At 46.9% G+C, this 22729-nt stretch overlaps 1 protein-coding gene across 2 annotated transcripts in view; it reads right to left on the reverse strand.

The window, feature by feature from the left end:
- Positions 1-4528: 4528 nt before the first annotated feature.
- Positions 4529-22729, reverse strand: part of LOC144178810 (glutathione S-transferase 1-like) — a 57451-nt gene continuing 39250 nt past the window's right edge. For both annotated transcript variants that reach the window (XM_077706933.1, XM_077706932.1), the window contains exon 6: positions 4529-8879. In XM_077706933.1, the coding sequence (XP_077563059.1) occupies positions 8718-8879 (162 nt within the window). In that variant the 3' untranslated portion in view covers positions 4529-8717. The remainder of the gene's footprint in view (positions 8880-22729) is intronic.

The raw sequence follows: 22729 nt of genomic DNA on the forward strand, positions 1-22729 counted from the left end.
TAACGTGATGGTACAACGAGTGCTCGCTAGCAGACAAAGCTTCTCTAAAAAGACCCGTTTTTATTGCGAAAAGCTTAACTACGTAATTGATGATGGTTGGATGTCAATGGCGCAAGTCCAACTGGGGCAAAGAGCGTCAAATTCATTCAAGAGAATTTTCACTTATCGTCTTGCTACGGTGGTAATTTATTTTTGGTAGGTTGGTCCCGTTTGTCGGCCTTTATGTATGTTTTGTGTTTATAAAGCATGTTGCAGATCTGTTATATTGCCAATTTAGCGGAGAACACCCGGAGCACTGAGAAGTGATACCTGTACATTTTTCGGGCATTGGGTGGCTGCCTTAATTTCTGCAATAAAATTTGGCCGCGTATATGTAAATGTCGTCGAAAGACGATAGTCTTATGCTGCCCCTACCACGCAAACGCCTCTCTTCTCTCCCACGCCCACCTCTCACGTTCGTCCCCATCCGTCTCCCTCCTCTCACCGTAAACACGGCGGAGGTTAGCTCAATTTAATTTTCCCGCGTTGCACTCTTTGGACGCCATCTATAGGAACTTTTTGTTACTGTCGGACTTGGAATGCTGCCACAAGGTCTAGGCTGTATCGCAAACACTCTTTGTATTTTTCTTTGGTCAAAAATATTATTTTCCAGGCTGTTTCTTTTTTTTTTTTTGTGCGAACATCGAGCACACAACTATTTTTAATTAAAATAACACTACGAGTACTAGTTATGTAATGATGTTATGTCTCAAATATGCTTGATGTTTTTTTTTTCTTTTTTTTTCTGCTAGGAAGTTTTGGCAAGTACGGAGTGAGAGAGTAAATGTTCATTGAAAAGGAGAAGAGGTCAGTCTGAGAAATTGATCTTGGGCCTGCTACTTCCCTCTGGGGGGAGGGTACTGGGGACAGAAAGAGAAAGGAATGAATATGGAAGGTATGGGAAATGACAATGAAAGCGACAAATGAACTATGTACAAGCAGCAAAACCAATAAATGTCTCACATACAACAGGGCGCTGAATCAGATGATTACAGTTCACTTTTCAGCACATGACTATCGTCCATGGAAAAGAAAAGAAAAAAAGACTGCTCAGACATTGTTTCGCAGTTTGATCAATTTTGTCGCAACCTAGAGCATACCAAAAAAATTCCACCGCATTTCCCCGAAGGGGAGTATGAGGAAGTGCGAAGCACGGGGTGATGCTATGAGGGGGAGTTTGTTGAAGTTTGGTGGCATTTTGCCCGTTAGTTACATTAACACCCCCTCGTGATCACGTTCGGCTTAACACGCCTCGTTTGTCCCTCTGCAGAAATCTTGGTGAATTAACGTGTATGTTCGAGAGGAGGAGCGCACCGCACCGCAGCGCACCGCAGCTGCGAAGCGCCGACCGGAGTGAAGGGAGAGGAGGCGCAGTCACGTGAGAGAATGCAGAACTAGCGGGTTTGTAGTATCACGTCTACACCACGCAGTTATCAAGCCGCTATAACGCCGCTGAGTCGCCAACGCACGCCGCTGACGACGTAGTTTGAATGCGTTAAAGATATAAGGCGCGTTACTAACACTGATGTCAACGTCGCCAGTCATGGCGCGTCAGCAGGAGCGGGGCTTCTTCCTTCCCTGGGGCGCCGGGTGCCTCCTGTGTGGCAAACCTGAAACCGCAGAACACGCTTTCCTTGACTGCAACACAGCGATGTATTTCTGGCACGAAATACAATCGTGCTTCAGAACATCGTGGAACGTCACTTGGACGGGCCTCAAGTTCCTGTGCGTGGACACAGAGCACCCCGCTTTCCGTGATTGTGTCCTAGCCATTGGACTCCACTCCCTCTGGAAAGCGAGGGTAGATGCAGTGGAGTGCGCCCTCCACCCACAACCCGCATGGCGACACTTTCTGCGGGAGGTCCAATGGACGGTTAGTGCATTGGGCACATCTGACTGTGACCTGGAACTGCGAAGGAAGCTCGCCCGAGGCAGCCATGCGCTGAAGCGCTACAAAACAAATGAGGAAAGACGCTGGAAGGGACTCGTCTAAGGCATTAATAAAATAAAAAAAATGTGATTGGACCGTTTAACGAGCCAGCGCATCTACGTTGGCCAGCCCCTCTTTAGAGGTAAAAGAGAGATTAGCGCCAGCTAATAGGGCACTCACAATTCCTTCAGCCCTTGTTTTTTGTATAGTCTGTGTTGCTGTTCTCTTTGTCCTTCTTTTTTGCTTGGTTTCTCTTCGCCTTTGTGTTTTTTTTTCTTCTTCTGGATTTACGTTTGTTGTCATCTTACCACTCAAACATGTAACGGACACATCCGCTGTCAGAGCTGCTCCTGAACCATGTGTAACACTCGGCATAACGTGTATATTTATGTGTAAATAAAGTTATTGTTTCACAAAAAAAAAAAAAAAAAAGTCGCGTCCGTGGCTTAGTCGGTAGAGCGTCGCGCTGCGGCCGCAAAGTCCGCAGATCGAAACCTGGCGCCGGATGCTGTTTTTTTTTATATAGTGTAGTGGCCTGGCTGGCGCGCCGAGAGAGGGTGTTGCGAGCTGGAGAGTAGTAAAGGGGCTTTAGGAGAGTAGGCGAGGGGGGAGAGGAGGCGCTATGCGAGCGCGACGATTCAGGCTCGCTTAAGAAGTGTATTCGCACTTATTCCTGGCCAATCTCCCACGTGGGTATGTGCCATGTCAGCGGCCAGGCAGCGCGCGCCCATCTCCCCCCGTTGCTAAGGAAGACGAAAAGCGCGCGCACCCGCAGCTGTTGCTATGCGGACGGCGGAAGGTTCGGGGTCGCTTATAAAGTGCATTCGCACTTAAAATAAGCTAGGCTAGCGCTCGTTTTTAGAGCACGCGAGGGCCGCGTTTCTTCTTCTAATGCCAGCAGTGCTTCCAGCCTGCTTGATTGGAATTGGTGCTGCCTGGTGTGCGCTGCTAGGAAAGAGTGTGCAGGAGGCTTACTTTGCATCCCCGTAGAGTAGATTCCGAACAGTTCGAATGGCGACGTCCAGAGACCAGCGAGGAACAGCAAACACGACGGAATATTTTCGTCTTCAGGCCACGCTGACCAGGGTAAGTAAACGAAAAGGAAACTTAAAAGGCTCACCATCTGGCCATGCCCGTAAACAGGAGACAGTCATTCACTTTCCGACTCCGCGGACAATGGCCGCGCAGATATAAGCCCGCCTGGGCGGGCTGCGTATACGCTCGGCCGGGCGGAAGTAAACAATACCATGCCACCATGAGCGAAGAAGTATGACTTCCGTATTGCGGGGGTCAGGCCACGGCAATTTCGATGCAATTGTCTGCCCAAAGCTTCGCAGACGCACGCGCGCATAGATGGCATCTCTGAGGACATTTATGTGCTGCATTTTCGATGGTATCTTTGAGGACGTTTATCCGTTGCATTTTCAAGGTACGATACGCGCCGAATGAAACGCGAACATGAAAATGTGAATCAGAACACGCAAAATTAAAAAAAAAACTGTTTATTGAAGTCTATAATGGCGCGCTATTGGTATATTCGGAAAGCCACATTTCCGGAGTTTGTTTTTGTAACCAAGCCACGCGTCATCTTGACTTGTATAAAAAGAAATCACGCTATTTGCGTGTTCTGATTCATACCTTCGTGTTCGCGTTCCATTTGTCGCGTATTGTACATATAGAGGTATAAAGCAATGGGCAACAAACGAGGACGGTTTAGGGACGAGGGCAACAATAAATATTTAGACAGCTGGAATGGCTGGAAGTGGATCAATATATCCATGTGGTGTTCTTTCGTGTACTTTGGTTTCCCCAGAAGCGTATGCTGTGATTCAAAATCAAAGGCACAAGTTCGAACTCAGTAGCATGGCGTCTTACACAATGTTCCACGGCGATTGGCTGTGGTAAACGCAAGCTTTAAGCGCTTTTGCTAAAATACAAAAACACTGGTCGCACACTCGAGATGGAAGTACAGGAGCTGGAGAGGGGCTATGGTTAGCTGCATATGCGTCTTTTTTTTTCGATACCTGATCAAAAAATTTTAAAAGACCACTAACTCAACCATGTCTATGTCACAAAAGCATTCTGTCAATCTACGAAGCATATCCTGCCACAGACCGCTCATGCTTATGTCAGCAACAACCCGAAACACCTGTCTTCACTAGGGGTGGCATGAGACGGCTATTATTTAATTTGCGGTCAAGGTGGTAACGAACACGTAGTGTGTGTTTTTAGATGCGAACGCATCTCATTCACTCGCCTTGTCCCTGCATCCATCCGGCGTTGTTGTCGGCGTTGTCGGCGTCCACCCTTCTCCCATTCTCCTCGCCGCGCCAGCTGCGCTCTCCGCCGCTCACCACCTCTCCTCTCCGATAGCGAACACTCTCTCGCGAGTGGCATTGGATTGGATTGGATTGGATTGGATTGGATTGGATTGGCTTGGCTTGGATTGGATTGTATTGGAACTCTGCGATGCTTCGCAGCACCTCAGGGTTCCCCTCGGGAAGATGGTCTAATTTTTAAATGAAGAGGCAGGTTTTAACAACACAAAAAGACTTTATTTTGTTCCGGAAACAGCACATGACGAACGAATCTGGAATTGACGACGCAGTCAATACCAGCTCACTCCAGTTCACCGTATAGGAAACGCAAATAGTTGCTGCCGCACGGAGAAGCAAATAATGCCACAAATTTTTCTTTGCGGTATCCATCCACAAATCTAACGGAATTTCAGAGAACATAACTTATTTAGAACATAACTTGTGTTCTCGTCATGCACTAACTTTATTTCCCGCTGGGGCGACGCATCTTTGCAGTTTTTAACGCTCGCGAAAGGTTTGAAGCACAGCATTTTTAAACTCTTTTCGTCCAGCAGTCTCAAGAAACTCGGGTAACATTTACAGTTATTTACATTTTCCAACGCTAATACTGCCTCAAACTTTCCACCAAGCTTGCGTTAAATGCGGGTGTAACTGATTTCCCAGTATCAATACCAACATTTTATTGGGATACATACAAACACACAAACATTTAAGGTCGAAGGAACTGCGTGTTTTTCCAGATGATTATATATGTACCAAAACAGCGGATTTTGTTTTCATAGGCCCCCGTTTCTTCCGCATGTTAGACATGCATGCAGCGCGTTCTTTCGCGGCTTTCTTCTACAATTTTTTTCCTTGGGATGCCACTCCCCTATAGCATTGCGTTCTGCAGGCTTTAAACGCAAGTTATAATTCCCATGTAGGTGAATAAAAAGTGTTACGTTGGGAAGCACGGAAGAGAGAGCCTCTCACGCCGGCGTACATTCGCTAAAGTCCTTGCATCCGTGGTACTGCTCACGGATAAAATTCACGGTGATATGCCACTATTTCACCTTATCTTGCTAGTGGGACAGCGTTTTTACTTAACGAATCTAGCTCATACTTCAACAATACTTTGCACACTAAGAATGGTCACGTGCTTTACCAGCAAAAAAAAGAAACGTCTATAAAGTCCCGCACTTGATACGAAGGAAAAGAGAGCACAGGACTGGTGCGTCTTGATACCTCTATCGTCCTAGTTTCTTTCACCAAACAAAAGTCTTTCTATTTCGCACACATTTCTATGTACATTTTTGTTACCATTTTGCACTTATTAACAAATTGGTGAGTATGTTCGACTTGCCCCTTTGAACAAACTACATGCGTCTACCTGGACAACTAGTAGTTACCGTCAGTCTAAACTCACGTTCCTTAGTCTGATTCCAGCTGTCATTATTTTAGCTACGTTTACAGACATCCAGTATAGATATCGCACAAAAAACCGTGCAGTATGCTGTTCCAGTGGTCTTGTCGGCTTGCTTTGAACCAGCCCCCCAAATATAATGAAGTTTTCTGTCTCTCTCCTGTTAATTGTATTGGTTTCGTAAGTGGCCGGGCACGCAGCGTGAATAATTATTACTGCCTTGTCTTCTAAGGCTTATTAGCGTCAGTTTGGTAATGCAGTACGACCTCGTCTGGGAATTATGTGCCCAGTCATACAGGAATACTGTGCGTTATTTGGAAGCAGCGAAGGGATGCGCACGTACAAAGTACAAATCCAGAGCTAGCATCTCCTTCGCGATCACTTTGTTAGTGATTGGTCCCTCTAAAGGTCATCGCTTTGTTTGTACGGGTGGACCAACTGTTCGACGCACGCGACGTCACCGTGATGTTCAATGGCGCTCCAAAAGTCGCCACACAAAACTGCAGACACAAAGGATACGCACGGCGGGTTCTGCTTATAAACTGACACCACCATGGTTCCGGACTGGTGTTTGTCCAAACAGAACGCTGCGTCATCTCATTTTGGTACCCGGTCATCTACAGCGAGGGGTTTACCTAAGAAACTCTACCGGTGTGACTGCGGATACAGCTGCGACACTATATCACTCACGCGCACTCCCGACACTAAGTGATGTCTAGATCCATGCTTAAAACTATGCTATGTACCACGGCACGCGGAAGCATCCAACTAACGCTGCAGTTGTTTTTACACGAAAAAAAAAACGAACACAATTTACACTGCTTCTGAATATATCACTAACTGAAAAAAGAAAGACAATTTCGCGTCTTTTACCACCAGTTCTCCAATGGGAAAATCGCTGAAACAAACTATTATTAAACTCCGGGGCACACAGCGCAGCCGCTATACAAATAGTTCACATACCACTTGCAGAGCAGTTTGTGCGATTAATAATTCCGCCCGACCCGTTTGATCAGTGTGGCCGTCACAAAACAAAACTAATCTGCGCATTATGTAAACCTTCGTCGCACCAAAATCGCTCTATTCCAAATCTCGTTTCGTTCGCAGTGCACGCTTCCCCTTGCACTGCATAAAGAGTAAATCGTACTCCCGGTTAACGAGGTATTGCTTATAACGAAGCCAGTTTTTGTCCGTCCCGAGAACTTCGTTATAGCGACGGTTTGCTGTGCTTTTTGCGTGCTTAGAACCCTGCTTGCCTTTTAGTGACTTTTCTGCGGCTGCAGCGTAATGTCAGCGATGAAACATCCGACACCGGGCTAAGCGTGGCGCTGTAACTTTTGGTTGGGAGAAAGTATTTGGCAAGCACCTAAGGAAGGTTGCCTGCGTATTTCCCCCCATCCCTTTCCCCCGCTTTTATCTAGAGATGCACTCCGGGCGCCCGCCAACTGGCCAGGCAAATAACTTTCAAGCGAGAAATGTACGTTTTCTTCCTTCCAAATAAACGAACACGAACGAACATGTATAGGAACATGCACAAGGAATGCATCAAGTTGGACAAGTTGGTCAACGTTCATTTTTAACACCGCACGACAGACAAGACCTAGGCGCGAGGAAGAACCCGGCTGACCAGCGCTTCCTGTCAATGAAAGTTTCATGAAACAACTTACCTATATATAAAAAGCGGAAATAAGTCACGCGTAGCCCGTGTTACAGCGTAGAATCAAGATAATTTGATGGGCCAATGATAAGGTGAGATAGGCAACTCAGAAATGGGACTCAAATTCGGCCGAGCAAGAAACAGCTCGCAGTTGGCAGAGTGTCGTAGAGACGTGGGGTATGTCACGGATAGTGTAATCGTATTAACCATAACCAACTGAACAGCAAAATATGGGTTTGTGATATTCCTGATACGTTGATAACACCCGTAACTCCGAACGTTTCCCACGCGAACGACGCAGCCATGTGCTCTATAGGTGCGTTTAGTTGGTATATTGTATTTTTATCGTAGAGCTACTGGGTGTTAGACAGCATTATTGTTTTCTATATCCTCCCATTGTCAAACGTTTTGCAGTAGTAACTGATAATGTACACCATCTCGTCTGCTGTTGTGATACCTCACTTACCTGATTTTAACCATTTTCAATGATGTACATTTATGGGTTCTTATACCCATTTTCACGAGTTGCTTTTCAAAACCCCCACCCCTCGCCCCGATCCTTTGCGAAATATTTCGACCCAGGACCTTGCGAGAATCCTGTAAAAAAATACATTAATAAAATAAAGTTACCGACTCGTTTCATAAAAGTAGCAAATCTGTCATTCGCATCTTTGTATCCCCTCTCAGGAAAAAAAAAGAAACAAAACAAAGTCAGTAACCACCCTTATTACTCACCCGTTATGCTGCTTTGTTTTTATACTTTGAATCCTGCTACCTGTCTGTATTTTGTACTCATATTCATGTTTTCTAGTTCAATTAGTGAATGAACGACTTTATTTACGAATATTCCTGTCGTCCTCCGGTGTTTTTGGGAGGCGAAGAAAGAGGATACGAAAGTCTCGGTTAAGTTGGCAGGCCCTACTAAGGCTGTACGACCGCTCTTACTGCATTGCAAAGACCACTGGTGAGTGAATAGATTTCAATGCGTTCGAGAAGAGTACCATCTGATCGCACAAGCTCCATGTGTGACGCATAATCTCAAGCGGCGGTGGGCAGCTAGTGTATAATTATTTGCTCATGCGCGGTACTTTCTTCGCCCCTCAGCTTTGCCCATCGCGACGGTATAAAAGCGGGCGTGCGGACTTATTCTGCCATTACAGATTATAGGAGATGGAGTCACAGCCAATACGGCGTCGCAGGGCAACTGTATTCCCTTTCTCAGACACCACCGGGCCGCCAGAGGTGTCCCGTAGCGGCTTCTGTACCAATACACATAACTGTCACCCATCCTTTTCTTTGCATATGCTCTCGCGTATACGTCAATTTTCCTCCACCGCCGGGGCCGTGATTCTCCCCAGACAGGGATTCTCCCTAGACAGCCGCCTTCTGTTGCTCGAGGAAAGCCTTGACAGCGGGCAGGGCACTGACGCGCTCGTAGTGCGCCTTGAGCAGCGCCTGGCTGTCCAGGGCACCCTGGAAGCGCTGCAGAAGCTGCTGAATCGAGAACGCCACCGCCAGGTCGGCCCAGGTCAGCTGCGAACGAGAAGGCGCGCGAAAAGACAAAACACAACTTTGTTCAATTTGAAAGGAGTAACCGTCGGTAACTCACTGAGCTCCATTCTATAGCCACGAAAGACGTTTTCTTAACCGAGAAAAACGCGCGAAATATAACAAACTTTCAAATTTCGCGCTAAATTGACGTGTGATAGAAAGGAGTGACGCAATAAATGCCAGCACTAAAATTATAGTTATCAATGTGTTCGTTGCATGCACGACTAAACGCAAGCAGAGGTTAACACCCAGAGCCCTATTCTCGACTTCCCAAATTCACGGAAAATCCACGGCCCTATTCTCGACTGCCCAAATTCACGTTGTGCGTAAGCACAGCGTAAGCAATCAGTGACGCGATGCACGTATAGCTCTGACGACATGCAGTGTAATTTGACGATTCAATAATAAAGATCGCAACCAAGGTATCAAATATTGTGCCAGAAAGATATAAAAACACTTGGCATGTACTATAAAAATTAAGACGGTAGCTGAGGCTGGCAAAAGAAACACATTTCTTCAGGTCATAATTGGCGTTAACACCACAAGGCGATCGAGTAACGTTGATTTAAGAGCGAGCGAAAGGTGGATGTCGAGCTAAAGAGCACCACACAATTTTTACCGCATCTATTTACTTCTTCCAATCGCTTTTTTTAATGCAAGCTTTGTTTCGTTATCACCTTCCCGGCCACCACCCCCGCCACGCCGTCGTCTGTTGCTATGTTACACGTTTACGGCGTGATTCAGAGAAAAAGACAGCCGCGACCATCGCTTGTATGACACGTAAGAGCAGCGAAGCGCTTAGCGTGATAACCGCGGAGCGTATACGGTTCACTCATTCGTCAAGCACGACTTCAATGAGCGCTGTAATGAACAAAAGAGTCACTTTTCTTTGTTATTTTTCTCTTGAGTTCGATCATGTGACCCAGCAGCTTACCAGGACGAGCGTGGACAAATGCCACGCATTGGGTTCTCTTTGTCATGGAGAGGCTTGTACTGCCTTGTTATGTTGCGGTTACCCCAAACAAATAATTGTTATTTTATTGTCAAACCTAAAAGCAAAATACTGCACGTTATTTGTATGCTCTGTGATCGATGACTTGGAAAAAGTTGAAACTATAATTTGTTTCGGTAGAAAACATGCTTTAACCCGCATGCATGCGAAACTGCGCCTGCTGCAAATTCGCGGACATTTCGCGGCACCGAAAGCCGAGGGAATCGTTTGCCCTATTTTGCGCCATTTTCAAGCTGTTACGTAACATTACGTCACTTTTATGCAAGCTGAAGTTGCCAATGCACGACGTGATCATTCCCACCAACTGTTTAAATTACGTCATGCCTTCTCAGCCAATCACAGAGAGGGTGTGTATTACAAGCAGTATTGTTGAATAGCAGACAGGCTTACGTTGTCACGCCCGGTCCATTTAGTCTAATTTTTCAATGCTGGCCAAGAATTATGCGCTTTCAGTAAAGAGAAATAAGACAAACTTCAGAACTGGTGCCCGTAAACGTCATGAAACGTCAAAATGACGACAGCACACACACAACCGCTTTGTCAACCGGAAGCACGTGACCAAAATTGAAAGCCAATCAGAAAAGACCGGGCAAATTCACAGATTTCCCGGGAATTTGTGCAGTCAAGAATAGGGCCCCCAGTCATGTTTCTTGGTAATTTTGGTTGGCGGCCACCAATAGCACAAACAAGATTCTGTGACGTCACACAGGCGTTTCCGGAAAGCGACTGGGGAGTCGCCACTGCTTCATGTTTTCCTTCATATCTCCATTATTTGTTCAAGATAGCGATAAAATGGACATCATTGTTGTCGGTAGAAAGCAGTGTTTTTAATGAAGTACGCTTGTGTTTTGCTTTGTGCCACATTCACAAGTGTAAACGTTCTTCACATCGGGGTACCGTGTCATATTGCGCGCTTCTCCCCGACGGACGGTGGCGACGCAGCGCGTTTTGCAGCCCTAAACACTTCCCCATTACCGATGGGAAGCTTTTGGCGTAAAAGGCAACCGGAATCCGCGTATACTTCAAAGCGCAAAGCGCAGTAAACTCTCGTTCTTACGAAGCGCCTCTATTCAAAGCCCGAATTGTTCTAACCAATGTTTGAACACACTGCCGGCTTATTCGAATGTTTCTTGCGGTCCAAGCAGCAGTGCAGGCACATCAAATTATTACCGCTTTCAACGAGATACCGCTTATATCGAAGTCAGTGTTCCATCTCAAGGACTTCGTTGTAATTGAGGTGTATGTACTAAAATGTATGTCTGAAGGTGTGTTATATGTTTGAATAAGGTACACTTTGTACGTGGTTGGGTAGTTACAGCTGCACTGTATAGGAGGGCGCGAAGGATGATACTAGCTGTCCTTAAGCCACGTAATCCTCGTCTGCCGCCTCTGGTCACGAGCTGCACTAAAGGAATGGGCTTGAGTCGGAAGGGGAATTCGTAAGGGTTATCCCTGTAAATTCATTTTTCTCTTAAGCCCATTTTTTTAATTTTGCATACAGTATACCAACTCTAGTTGCACAATAAAAAATTCGCGTTGATAGACTACCATCACTTCTTTGCTAACTTGATCGAGGGCCTTCAAGTTAGCCGTCGCATAACTCGCAGTTCGGTAGCACCACTCCTGCCAAGGCTGCACTCTCTCTACTGCATGTTCATGCCGAAATTTGAGGAGACAAGACTCCAACTCCGCCCAGAGAACACCGAGAGTCAAGATCACCAATACTACCGCCGCCTTGATAATCGTCCTCTGTGCATGCGCGCGCTGGAGCCGAGAATTCGCGCGATTGCTGGACAGCCCCATCACTTTCGCATATGAACGCGCTTTTAACGAAGCAGGATCAGACGAGCGGCGATAATCTTCGAAAATGTCACCTTTATTTTCGCAAGAAGACGACTGTTCTTCATTATTGATCTCAACCAGCGGAGGAGGGAAAAACACACGCACAAAATTTTAGTGACGCCTGCAGCGATGCACTGTTGTTGTAATTTGCAATTATCGCATGGCCTTTCAAAAGTTCGTATGGGTGATTAACCTGCATCGAATTTAAAATGGCAGTACTCGAGTTTGCAGATGTGTAATTAGAAAGGTAGTCATTTTTAGATACTGCCTATATCTGGGCACGTGCTGTATAAATTAGGCTCAAAATGAGCAATAGCGCTATGGCTGACTAATTTAGTATTTCCTTAGAAGAAGTGCCTTGATATTTGCGCATCATGGCGTGCTCAGATAGTTTTGCCGGACTAACGTGAATCTTGCAGTCTCATAGCGACACAAACTCGCAAAGCCCACGTGCCACCACATGGGCTGAAATATGCTACCATTCCAATTGTACCTGCTGCTTATGAAAATTATATTTACGAAGTGAAGTGTTGTAGGTATTCTTGTTCATTACTTTTCATATACGCACTTTTTAACAAGAATAGAGACATCTCACACTTATGTACCGTGAAGGTTGCAAGTGCAACACATGAGCACGCATACTAAAATAACTTGTGTGATGCGCCTTCTGTAACGCGCCTACTTACACGTAAGGTACCTTGTGCAATGGGTCAGATATTTCTAACTCACATTAATTATACCATTATGCAAATGGCTGCCATTTTCTATTGCACGGTTGCTATCAAATGCCGGGACTAGTCAGCCACAACAAATTAAACAAAGCACCACAGCTAAATATATGCAGATTCTGTAGTGTTAATTTAAAAGGGTCATGAGGACAAACTACAACCTTGTTTATTTTGAAACAACCAGCCCTTGGTAGCTTGCTAAACTTACTTTCAGCGCCCAAAGACGTTTCTTTAACCTAAAAAAGTATTGTAAATATTAATAAACTTTCAAATTCCACGCTACATGACGTCAGCAGGGGCTTAGTAGGGGGACTACTATAAACAGAGTTATCAGCGAGTTATCTGCCCTTTAGCATTCACGCGATACAATCAAATGAAACCAGTAAACTTTCAAATTCCGCGCTACATGACGTCAGCAGGGGCGTAATAGGGGGACTACTATAAACGGAGTTATCAGCCAGTTATCTGCCCTTTAACATTCAAGTGGTGCAGTCAAATGAAACTAGAGGTACGAATACAATTGCGCAGTCTTGTTTCTTGGCCGTGGTTTTGGTCGGCGTCCGCCTCCGCCAGTTGCACAGACAAGTCCCTATGACGTCAAAAGAACCACGCAAGTCGCCTATCTGAATTTTCAGTTGTTTGATGTTTACGCTAGAATTGGTGTAAGTGTAATGGGTCAGTTACGTCCACAGGGCAAACTTGCATTTCGTCTTCACAGCCCCTTCAAGCATCCCAGGCTTCTTGGAGACGCTCATATACACGTGAGGCACACAGCCACTTTGGTGATGCACACCGTATGCCGTTGTGCCCGTACCAAGCGTAAATATGCGCACTATGCACTGAGGAGTTCAGCTCTCGAAACGGGACCTTCTTGGCCAGGGTGGGCCAAGATTCCGATCAATCAAGTGGCGCATCCATCATGAACCGGACAGTCCCATCAGAACAAAAGGGACACGGGATACGAAGCAGTCTTAGCCTCTCTTTTTTTGCGCAGAGATAAGCAGGATACTGTGGGGGGTTATATTTCTCTTTGGTGTACGCCGCAGATCGTCTTGGAAAAAGAAACCGTCCAGGCAAAGATCGAAACAATGGTCAACAGATCTAGGTTGATTTGAGAGCCGACAACCTGCAGACGGCCCCAAAAAGAAGCTCCTCGAACAGTGCAATGCTTTCACCGCGTGTAAGACGCGTGGTATGCTTTAAAAAGGCTTTCGTTGTAGGCTGAACGTACACTCTTTTTTACGACGCTTCGGTCTGTTCTCTGGGGGAAGAACTGCTGGTCAAGAGAAATAGGAATCAGACACTAAAAAAAAACAGCTGAAACAAAGTCAACTGTTAACCGGAAAGACCAAACATTGCACGAAGACAGAAACGAGCCAGATAGCAAATAGAATGCATCTACTGCCTCTTCCAGGAAAACTCAAGGATGTCTCAACGACAAGAACAAAAAAAAAACGCAAGTCTGCTCTTTGACCACGCTGAATCAGCAGTAGCAAATGTGCCGAGGGATTCTCCGCTTTCTGTCAAGCGTAAAATTGAACGAGAGGCAAATTGATGCACTGTAATTCCCTTCCTTGTCTGCAAAATCGGCTCAGGCTCCGTCCAATGGATTTCACTCTTTCCTGAGCCCCTGCCGTCGTAGGAAAACAAACTGCGGTTTTATTTAAATGGACAAGGTCCAGGCACTTTAATTTAAAGAAGGGGGGGGGGATACAGACCGAAACCCGACAGCTTCCTAACTGGCGGCTACACGAACGCGGCAAGCGCTGTATGTACGCTGGTACTTTATTGATTTATCGCAGGAAGTATTTATCGTAGGACGTAGGACGCAGGACCCATTATCGTGGGCCGTATATGTCTTTCCATACAAAAAGATTTGCTCGTTTGAACATGAAAATCCCCCCCCCCCCCCCCCCTCCTGATCGAAGCGTGTGCGCTGCGCTGAACGTTATGAGAGGGACCGAAATTGAACACCTCTCAGGGATACAAATTTCAATTTCATGGACGGGGACAGCAAGATACTGGAAACCTCACCCAAAATATCTAGTCTGAGTACTTGCAAAAACCAAAACAAAGCTTATTTTTAATTTCTGGAACTTACGCCACCACCGAAGTTTTCGCAGAATTTTCAGCTCAACTTGAGGAACTCCAAAACATTATCCTTAACGAAAAATTACTTCCACCTCCCCTCGCGGGAACCCCTGTGTAGATGCGACGCATAGGGGGTTCCGTTGTTGTTTCCGTTAGGTTGATTCTCCCATCGCGTGAAACGTGCCGTGAACCCCCCTGCCGCGGCTACGACGCAACGTTGCGCGGCTATGACGCAACACAATCCAACACAATCCACTTTAATCCAATCCAATCCAAGCCAAGCCAAGCCAAGTCAAGTCAAGCCAAGCCAAGCCAATCCAATCGAATCCAATCCAATGCCCCTCGCGAGAGAGTGTTCGCTATCGGAGAGGAGAGAGGGTGAGCGGCGAAGAGCGCAGCTGGCGCGGCGAGGAGAATGGGGGAGGGGTGTGGACGGACAACAACGCCGTATGGAGGGACAAGGCGAGTGAATGAGATGCCGTCGCATCTAAAAGAAGACACGTATAAGCCTTTTGTTATTACCAAGTCTATAACGAAAAGCCCCGGGCACCTGCATTGTGCTCAACGCTCGTACTTGTTCAAGGTTCAGCCGAAATAGCAGAGGGATAGCGGGCAACCTCACTGAACACATTGAATGCGAATAGCTGCCTAAACCACAGCCTATTCGCACTTTCCAGCGAATATAGGTGGCGCGACAGGGTATCCAAAATGGAGGACGGGACGATGATCGGACGTCGCGTAAGCGCGCGCGTCTGGAGAGAAAAGCCGATCCGGGCCAATTAGTGTCTCTTCAGACCATCTTTTTTCCTTGCCGATGAGACACGAAGGTGCTTTGTCGAAGGCGAAGCAGTTTATAACGCCAGTCACATAGTATTTTGCGGCATCAGGGAGTAGGCCACAGATGACATGCTGAGCATCGAGGGATTGTGCCTGCAACCGAATTGCGTCACCAGCCAACCGCACTGCGTGAACGTTTGTTGGCACTATATGTTCTATAAAGGATGCTACACGTACATCCATGCTCGTAAAAGTGTTCAAGCACACTTTAAGAATATTTATTTGGCGCCAAGCAGAGCTCGGTAGACGCAGCCGAGCACAGCGTTTTGTTATTGCCACTTGCGCAATTGTGTCGGGTTAAGTGCTAATAATGCGAATAAATTATAATTTTGTGAGCTGTTTTTACGAGGAAAGATCCAACGGCGTTTATGCAGGTTACAGGTAATAATAAAAATACCGAAACTAAACATCCAACGCTGACGCCTCTACGGCAGGGTCTGTTACATCAGCTATGCTGTGCTTTCAGCGTGCTGTCGGAAGCAACGATGGCAGTAACAAGTTTATTTATTTATTACAAATACCTCCATCGCCCATTCCTCAGGGGGTTTGAGAAAGAAAAAAAGCAGCAAGTTCAAAACAGTAATCACACATAATGTTAAAAAGAGAACGAAGCACAAACAACCCACCAAAGCACAAAATGCAACTTGAATGCAGCATTTATTAAAAGAAACCAGTACGTTAATAAAAGAACAATGACGTTCTCCTGTTGGTTCTTGCCTTCACTTTCTTCTCATGCGTGCGCATAGGAATGTTCTGTGGCGGCACGGCGCCTTTCTTCAACCGCGGTTTCAGTCAGTCGCTGCAGACCATCTATTAATAAACGACACACTCAACTTGCACGAAAAGCACACCATCAATAACGAGAGAGCGAACTAAACTGACGGATATTGCTCCAGAAGAAGTCAGCTCTCCTGAAGTGACTACTGCAAACCCCATTGTGTTGCTGACACCTTTTCCAATGCGGAGCATAATTATCCAAACCTTTCGGGCTTTTTTATCTCTAGGAAAGGTATGAACGCTGGCTTTTCCCGGTACTGAGCGATTTCTGTACTGCGTTACACAGCACATTCGATTGCTTTTTGGTTTTGCGCTCTCAATCCCCGCGTTTCTCAATCCCCGCTCTCAAATTCCGCGTTTCTCAATCCCCGCTTTCTCAATCCCCGCTCTCAATCCCCGCGATTGGCGTCCCGGGCTGCCTTCGCCCGGGACGCCGATCATCTACAAACAGCTTCGGAAAAAAGGCGCGCGGCGGCGCCACAGTTGCTGAAAAGTGCGAATACCCCTTTCAACGGTCTTTGTTTCGCAGCTTAGTTCTCTCGGCTAAGACCTCACGAAGTTTGCCTGCCCCAGTTTGCAGCAAACAAGACATCGTGTGCTGCCCTATCAAGTGACTTTGCGTGGTCACCTCGTAGGAATACACGACTTGTCAATTTTCATAAGTTCGTTGATTAAAAATGTATTCCTCCTCCTCCTCATCCACTCCCCTCCTCATCATCATCTTCCTCATCATCAACAACAACAACGACATCGTCGTCATCATCACCACCACCCCCACGCCCATCATCGTCGTCGTCGCCATAATCATCTTCATACACGCGCACGCACGAACTCACGCACAACAGCAGCCTTGATTTCATCCGACTTGAACGTTCCTTCAATATACCCTCCCTCAAAAGGCTGTCGACGAGAATCTAGTCGTTGCGATTGGGTGCACCGCCGCCAAAATTTGACTAGATGGATCTAACCCGGTCGGGGCAAAGACAGTACTGTTGCGCCAAACCCGGAACGACCAAATAAAGGCAATTGGAATCACGCGGCGATGTCGTGTCAAAAAGTCTCTGGAGAAATCAAAGACACGGGGTATTTTTGAACGCCTCACGAGTCAGACCCGAACACGATGGCCGATCTGCAAGACAAGCGAGCATATCAGCTTCAAGCCAATCAATCAAAGCACGAAAAAACATACACACCGTCCCACACGATACGTGGCTACAGCAGGAAGAGTATAAATGCAATGTCCGAAACCTGCAGGACCATGACGTATTCAGAACAAAAAACGCGCCTCTGTCGTGGCGACATTTCCTCAAGGTGAGCATATAACCTTCCGTCAAATCTAAAAGACCAGAAGTGCCTTTTCACGAACTGGCAGATTCGGAGCGTCGTCTGAATTCTGTACTAGGAAATGTTATTCTTACCCGCCTGCGCGCCCAACATGTTAACGGGATTGTATACGGCGGTACTTTGCATCAATACCGTGATGCAATAAATCGAGCACTGCATACAGCCGAGAGGGTACTAGAGGAAGGAAGGCGGGCAGTAGGATGAAATCCTCGAACAACAACAACAAGAAGAAGAACAACAAAGAAACGGCGTTTTTGCTGCTACCGATCAAAGTCCAGATTCCTTCAAGCGCGGACGGCGCAGCGAACCGGCAGCCGTACACGTCGAGCATCAATTTCATGCACGCTCGGCAGCGATGCGCGGCGAGAGCGCATCGCTCGCAATTTCCATTCTGGCCTCCCGCTAACGTGGCGAGAAAGAAGGCGGAGGGTCGCTGCGGCGTCCTTGCGGAGGACCACGGGAGAAAACGGGGCCGGGTCAAAGGAGCGCTGTAACGTCGATGGCTGCTAAATGTAGAGAAGGGGCCCGTGTCCCACGCAGCCTCTGGGCGTCCCTCACGCGTGAACGCAGGGATATGCCGTAGGGGGCCAAGTTCGCGCACCTCTCTGGCAAATTCCTGCCGGGTCGCGGAACTTGAGAGCGCTCGTCACGGTACGCGTGTCCGCCCTTTTCCCTTTCACTGGGTTCGCACGCGCAAATTGATCGCGCGCACCTTTCCTCGGCGTGATCGAGTAATAATGCGCCCCACGCGCTGCGGGCGCTAACCCGAAATCGCCGTGATTATAACCTGACAGGCTATCAGACGGACGGCAGTTCTTCGCGGCTGCTTATAGGGAGAAGAGCGCGTCACTTAGGCTTCACTGAGGCAAGTGCTAACGGCTATCGCGGCCGTTTGACAGGCTGCTCGCGGGCCACCATTACGCCTAGGGGGACCTTGGCGAAGAATGCAGGCAGTATTGCATTACTCGATTTGTTTTAGCGACCGGTGACTCCGCGAATAAGAATTAATTGATTTATTTCCTTTACATTAGTGCCCATCTGGAAGTTATTCAGAGAAGTACACTGCATCATTTAAAAAGCAGCGGCAAAAACCGGACAATTCAGATAAACTGTAGTGACGCCATATTGGATTGGCTACTTTCAGTAGAGCTGTAAGTGGGGTAAACATGGATAGAGATGCAGAAGTAGACCAATAGACCCGTAAAAGGCTCTGTCTTGACAATCTTGTAGCAACTAACGTAATCTACGCTGAATAATATAATTTGTAAGGTGTCGTGCGAAGTCTGTACCTAATTCTGTACAGATACACCGATTGTTTCGTGTACTTTTGATATTCGTATTTGTATAGCGAATTCCCCAATTGCCATCAACGTCGACGACCCTGCATAGTGAGCACGAGAAACTGATGAAAAAGGTGTCAGGCTTAGCCTTGAACAGTTTTTCCAGACATTTTTACAAACATTGTAAAATATAACTACTTGCAAACCCCTCCCTCTTCTCCTATCACCACTGCCCAGTGGCCGCGCCTCTCTTGAATAAATTTCTTCATTCATTGAATAAAAAAAACAAATTTAGACCGATTGTTCTTAACAATACCGACAATAACTGTTATGTGCACTAAGAAGAACGTGGTGTCAGGCAATAACGGTTTTGTGGCTCAGAAGAACCCAGTGTTAGACTACCTGGCGCATACGCTAGTTTGTAGGAACAAATAGCCGTAAAATAGGACGGGATGTAGAAACACGCACACGCACACGCACACGCACACGCACACGCACACGCACATGCACATGCACATGCACATGCACATGCACATGCACACACGCACACGCACGCACGCACGCACGCACGCAAAGCCAGGCGTTCTGTCGTGCCTATTAGTTCCTTTCATACGTCCCTTTATTGTTTGTGCTGCTTTTTTTACTCCAAACTAAATGTTTAATATCTCCGGCCCTAGAAAATTCTGCAACGCCGTTTAGAACTCAAAAGAGCAGTAGAATTTAGAGGCGGAAGGATCCCGCGGTGTCCCACTACACAGCACAGCCGACGTATCTCTATAGAAGCATCAAAATTCCGATAGATGGGTGAACGCGGAGAGCAATCACTGTTCCTGTGTGGAACGGTTATTACATCAAACGAGGCCCCCGTGAACTGCAAGCGAGAAATTGTCGACAATTAACCACTCAAGTAATGCTCCGAGTGTCAGCATAAAACGGCGGACGAGTTGGAAGCATGCGCCATGAGGCCACGTTGAAGAGCAGTTCTCTCTTACTGTAGAGCAGAAAAGTAGTGGACTGAGGTACTCTGCGGTCATGGAATCTCAAAAAAAAAAACAAAAAAAAAACGAGCTAACGGAGCGCGAAACTGAGCAAAGTGACTGTCCAGATGCTACTTTAACTGTCCCTTGTGTCCGCGTTCAAGAGACAAGTATCATGTCGAACATGTCGCTGGGCCATGCCTGTCTTCGACAATGTCAACGCGAGCAACCAAAAATTTCTTCTCGTTTTACCCATACAGACGCTTAGGTAAACGTGAAGTCATGTTCGGGCAATGTGAAAACTTGGGCGAGTTGGTGATGCACATTGAACCGCAGTGCAAGCGACAAGACGACAGGACGACAGCAAGAGGACACATGAAGCACTGACTTACAACTGGATTTTATTTTCAGACATGACGATCGGACATGAAAAAAGCAGGCGTGACCGTAGGTTCATGTATTGGTCCCGTGCTGAGCGATTCGGTCTTAGTACTTTAGTGCAGAGCCGTGCCTGTAGTTGCCTTTCAAAGTGCAATGTGCTAAACATTTTCCGATATGTGGATGATTTCCTAGTCATATTTAAAGGCACCCTCAAATGTCCCGATCAGCAGATCTCGAGAGTAGTGTCGATTTTCCAAACTTGTATGAAACCTTTGACGCTCACGCATAAAACACCGGTTTGCAAGTCCATCAGGTTTCTCGATCTCAGGATGCTTTTTTTTTCGATGGTCGTGCCTGTTGATCCTACGAGCCAAGAGGTTCAAAAGCGCTGTTACCTCTCTCGTCAGCACCCTCAAAATTGTTGAGTGTGCTCACCACTCACAATTGTGCAACTGTGCAACTGTGCAATTGTGCAATTGTGTTTTACAGATGCTCTTGTTAAATCTTGTAGCCACAAGAAGCTGCCGAAGCTGCAGCTTCAGAGAGCAGGCGACGCACCTCTCAGGCTCAGGGTTATACCCTGGGCACGTTCTGGCCTTGGTTGCGGAAGGTATTTTTAAGGTCAAGAAACAGCTGTGGGGCTCTCAGCCGCAAGACCAACAACAAAAGCTTAAGAAAATTGTGGTTTTTATCCTGTACCTTCATGGCGTCTTAAAAAAAAGATAACCGGCAGAGCGGGCACACCATTGTGCTTTTCTGTCCCAAAGAAACCGTCGACCTTCTGCAGCATGAAGCGCGATTCGGAAAGGGCAAAATTCTCGTGTCAGGTAAATAACAAAAATCCCTTAGTAGATTGCATGGAAGGCATAGTATACGACCTGCTTTTAGATTGCGGAAAGAGATATATCGATCAAACCGGAAAATGCCTCAATGACCGCCTGCGGGAGCACTACAATAAAGTTAAAAATAAAGCCGATGGTCATCTTACCACCCCCTGCGGCAGATACGGCTGCGAGCCGCTGTTTGAAAATTGCCGTGTTATCGGCAGAAACTTGAACACGCTTACTAGAAAAATTATTAAGGCGGCCAAGATTGAACGCTTGGGAGAGAATTGCATCAGTGTAGCCTCAATTGCACTCACGAAGAAGGAGCTATCTGTAACAGGGCACGTGCCGATAATGGTTAGTTGTGGGGTTGCCTTTGTTTTTTCGTCACTTTTCCATCTGTTTTCATGTTTTGTTTTCTTCAGTTTCGTTTATGTTTGGCGTTTCCGGAGAAAATAAAATCCAGTTGTAAGTCAGCGCTTCGTGTGTCCTCTTGCGGTCGTCCTGTCACCTTGTCGATTGCGCTGTTGTTCAACATGTTCGAGTCTACGCATGCGTATTGGGATGCAGCCTTCATGACATTTTTTATCATAACTGTCTGTAGGAGCAAGCCAGTATGAAGGAAAGTTTGACATCCACCTGAATGCAGCCAAACGGCTACAACGAAAGCTATACAGCTTTCTCAGAAACTTAGCAGTCGAAGAAAAATTCCTCCTGGTCCAGGATACCAAGCCAGTATGTTGAAGCATGACATGCTCCAGTATAGTATCCAACCCACACCGCCATGCGTATTTCCAAGCATGAATCACGACCACGACTGCTCCTGCTGTGAAGGTGCGGCTGTGGTGTTTTACCAACTTTTATTAGCTGTTTCTGTGTCCAGGAAGCACGGGCGAATCATTCATCGTGATTTGCAGCTTTTACTAGGACGACCCCCACCCCATCCCGACATAAAAAAAAAAACGTAGGAAGCTGTTGTTTCCACAGGATCACCTGGTTGCAGAGAAAGAAAACACATGCCGCTGTCCAAACAGAAGATTGGCCCTGAGAATGGAGAAGCCACCCCTCTAATACATTGACCTGGAGTGTCATTGGTGCAAAGAAAATAAAACCGCCTCAAGCCCCATACCTAGCGTCACTAAACAGAGGCTTTTAGAGTATCGGCACTCTTTTCTCTCATTGTTATGTGCCACCAGGATTTTCATTGGTCGGTCGGCACCACGTGATATTTGTTTACATATGGCCGCAGCCATTTTGTTTCTGGGCATCTCTCTCTCTCTCTCTCTCTCTCTCTCTCTCTCTCTCTCTCTCTCTCTCTCTCTCTCTCTCTCTCTCTCTCTCTCTCTCTCTCTCTCTCTCTCTCTCTCTCTCTCTCTCTCTCTCTCTCTCTCTCTCTCTCTCTCTGCTGCGCGGTGTCACAGCCCCACAGTTGACGAGCGCCGCCAATGACCGCACACTCTGCCCGTCACAACCGGCGGCGGTTTCGTTGGGAGAGATGGCAACACTGCAAGCCAGAAACAAAATGTCCCCCAGACGCTTCCGGGTGCACGAAGTGGCGGTACTCTTAAGCGTAGCTTATTTAGTGACGCTACCCATACCCGTTTACCCCTACAAGGCAAATCCCCCAAGCAGGGAATCGGCCAAGAATTGATTGAACGGACGCGCCACGAACCAGGAATGCCGGCTTGTTTGCTCGCCCCCCGGCTTGTTCAGTCGGCAGGTTGACGTCCATATTTCGT

The sequence above is a fragment of the Haemaphysalis longicornis genome, unplaced genomic scaffold (assembly GCF_048455015.1).
Source record: "Haemaphysalis longicornis isolate Haplotype H1 unplaced genomic scaffold, Haemaphysalis longicornis Haplotype H1 scaffold_4, whole genome shotgun sequence".
Classification (NCBI taxonomy): Eukaryota; Metazoa; Arthropoda; class Arachnida; order Ixodida; family Ixodidae; genus Haemaphysalis; species Haemaphysalis longicornis.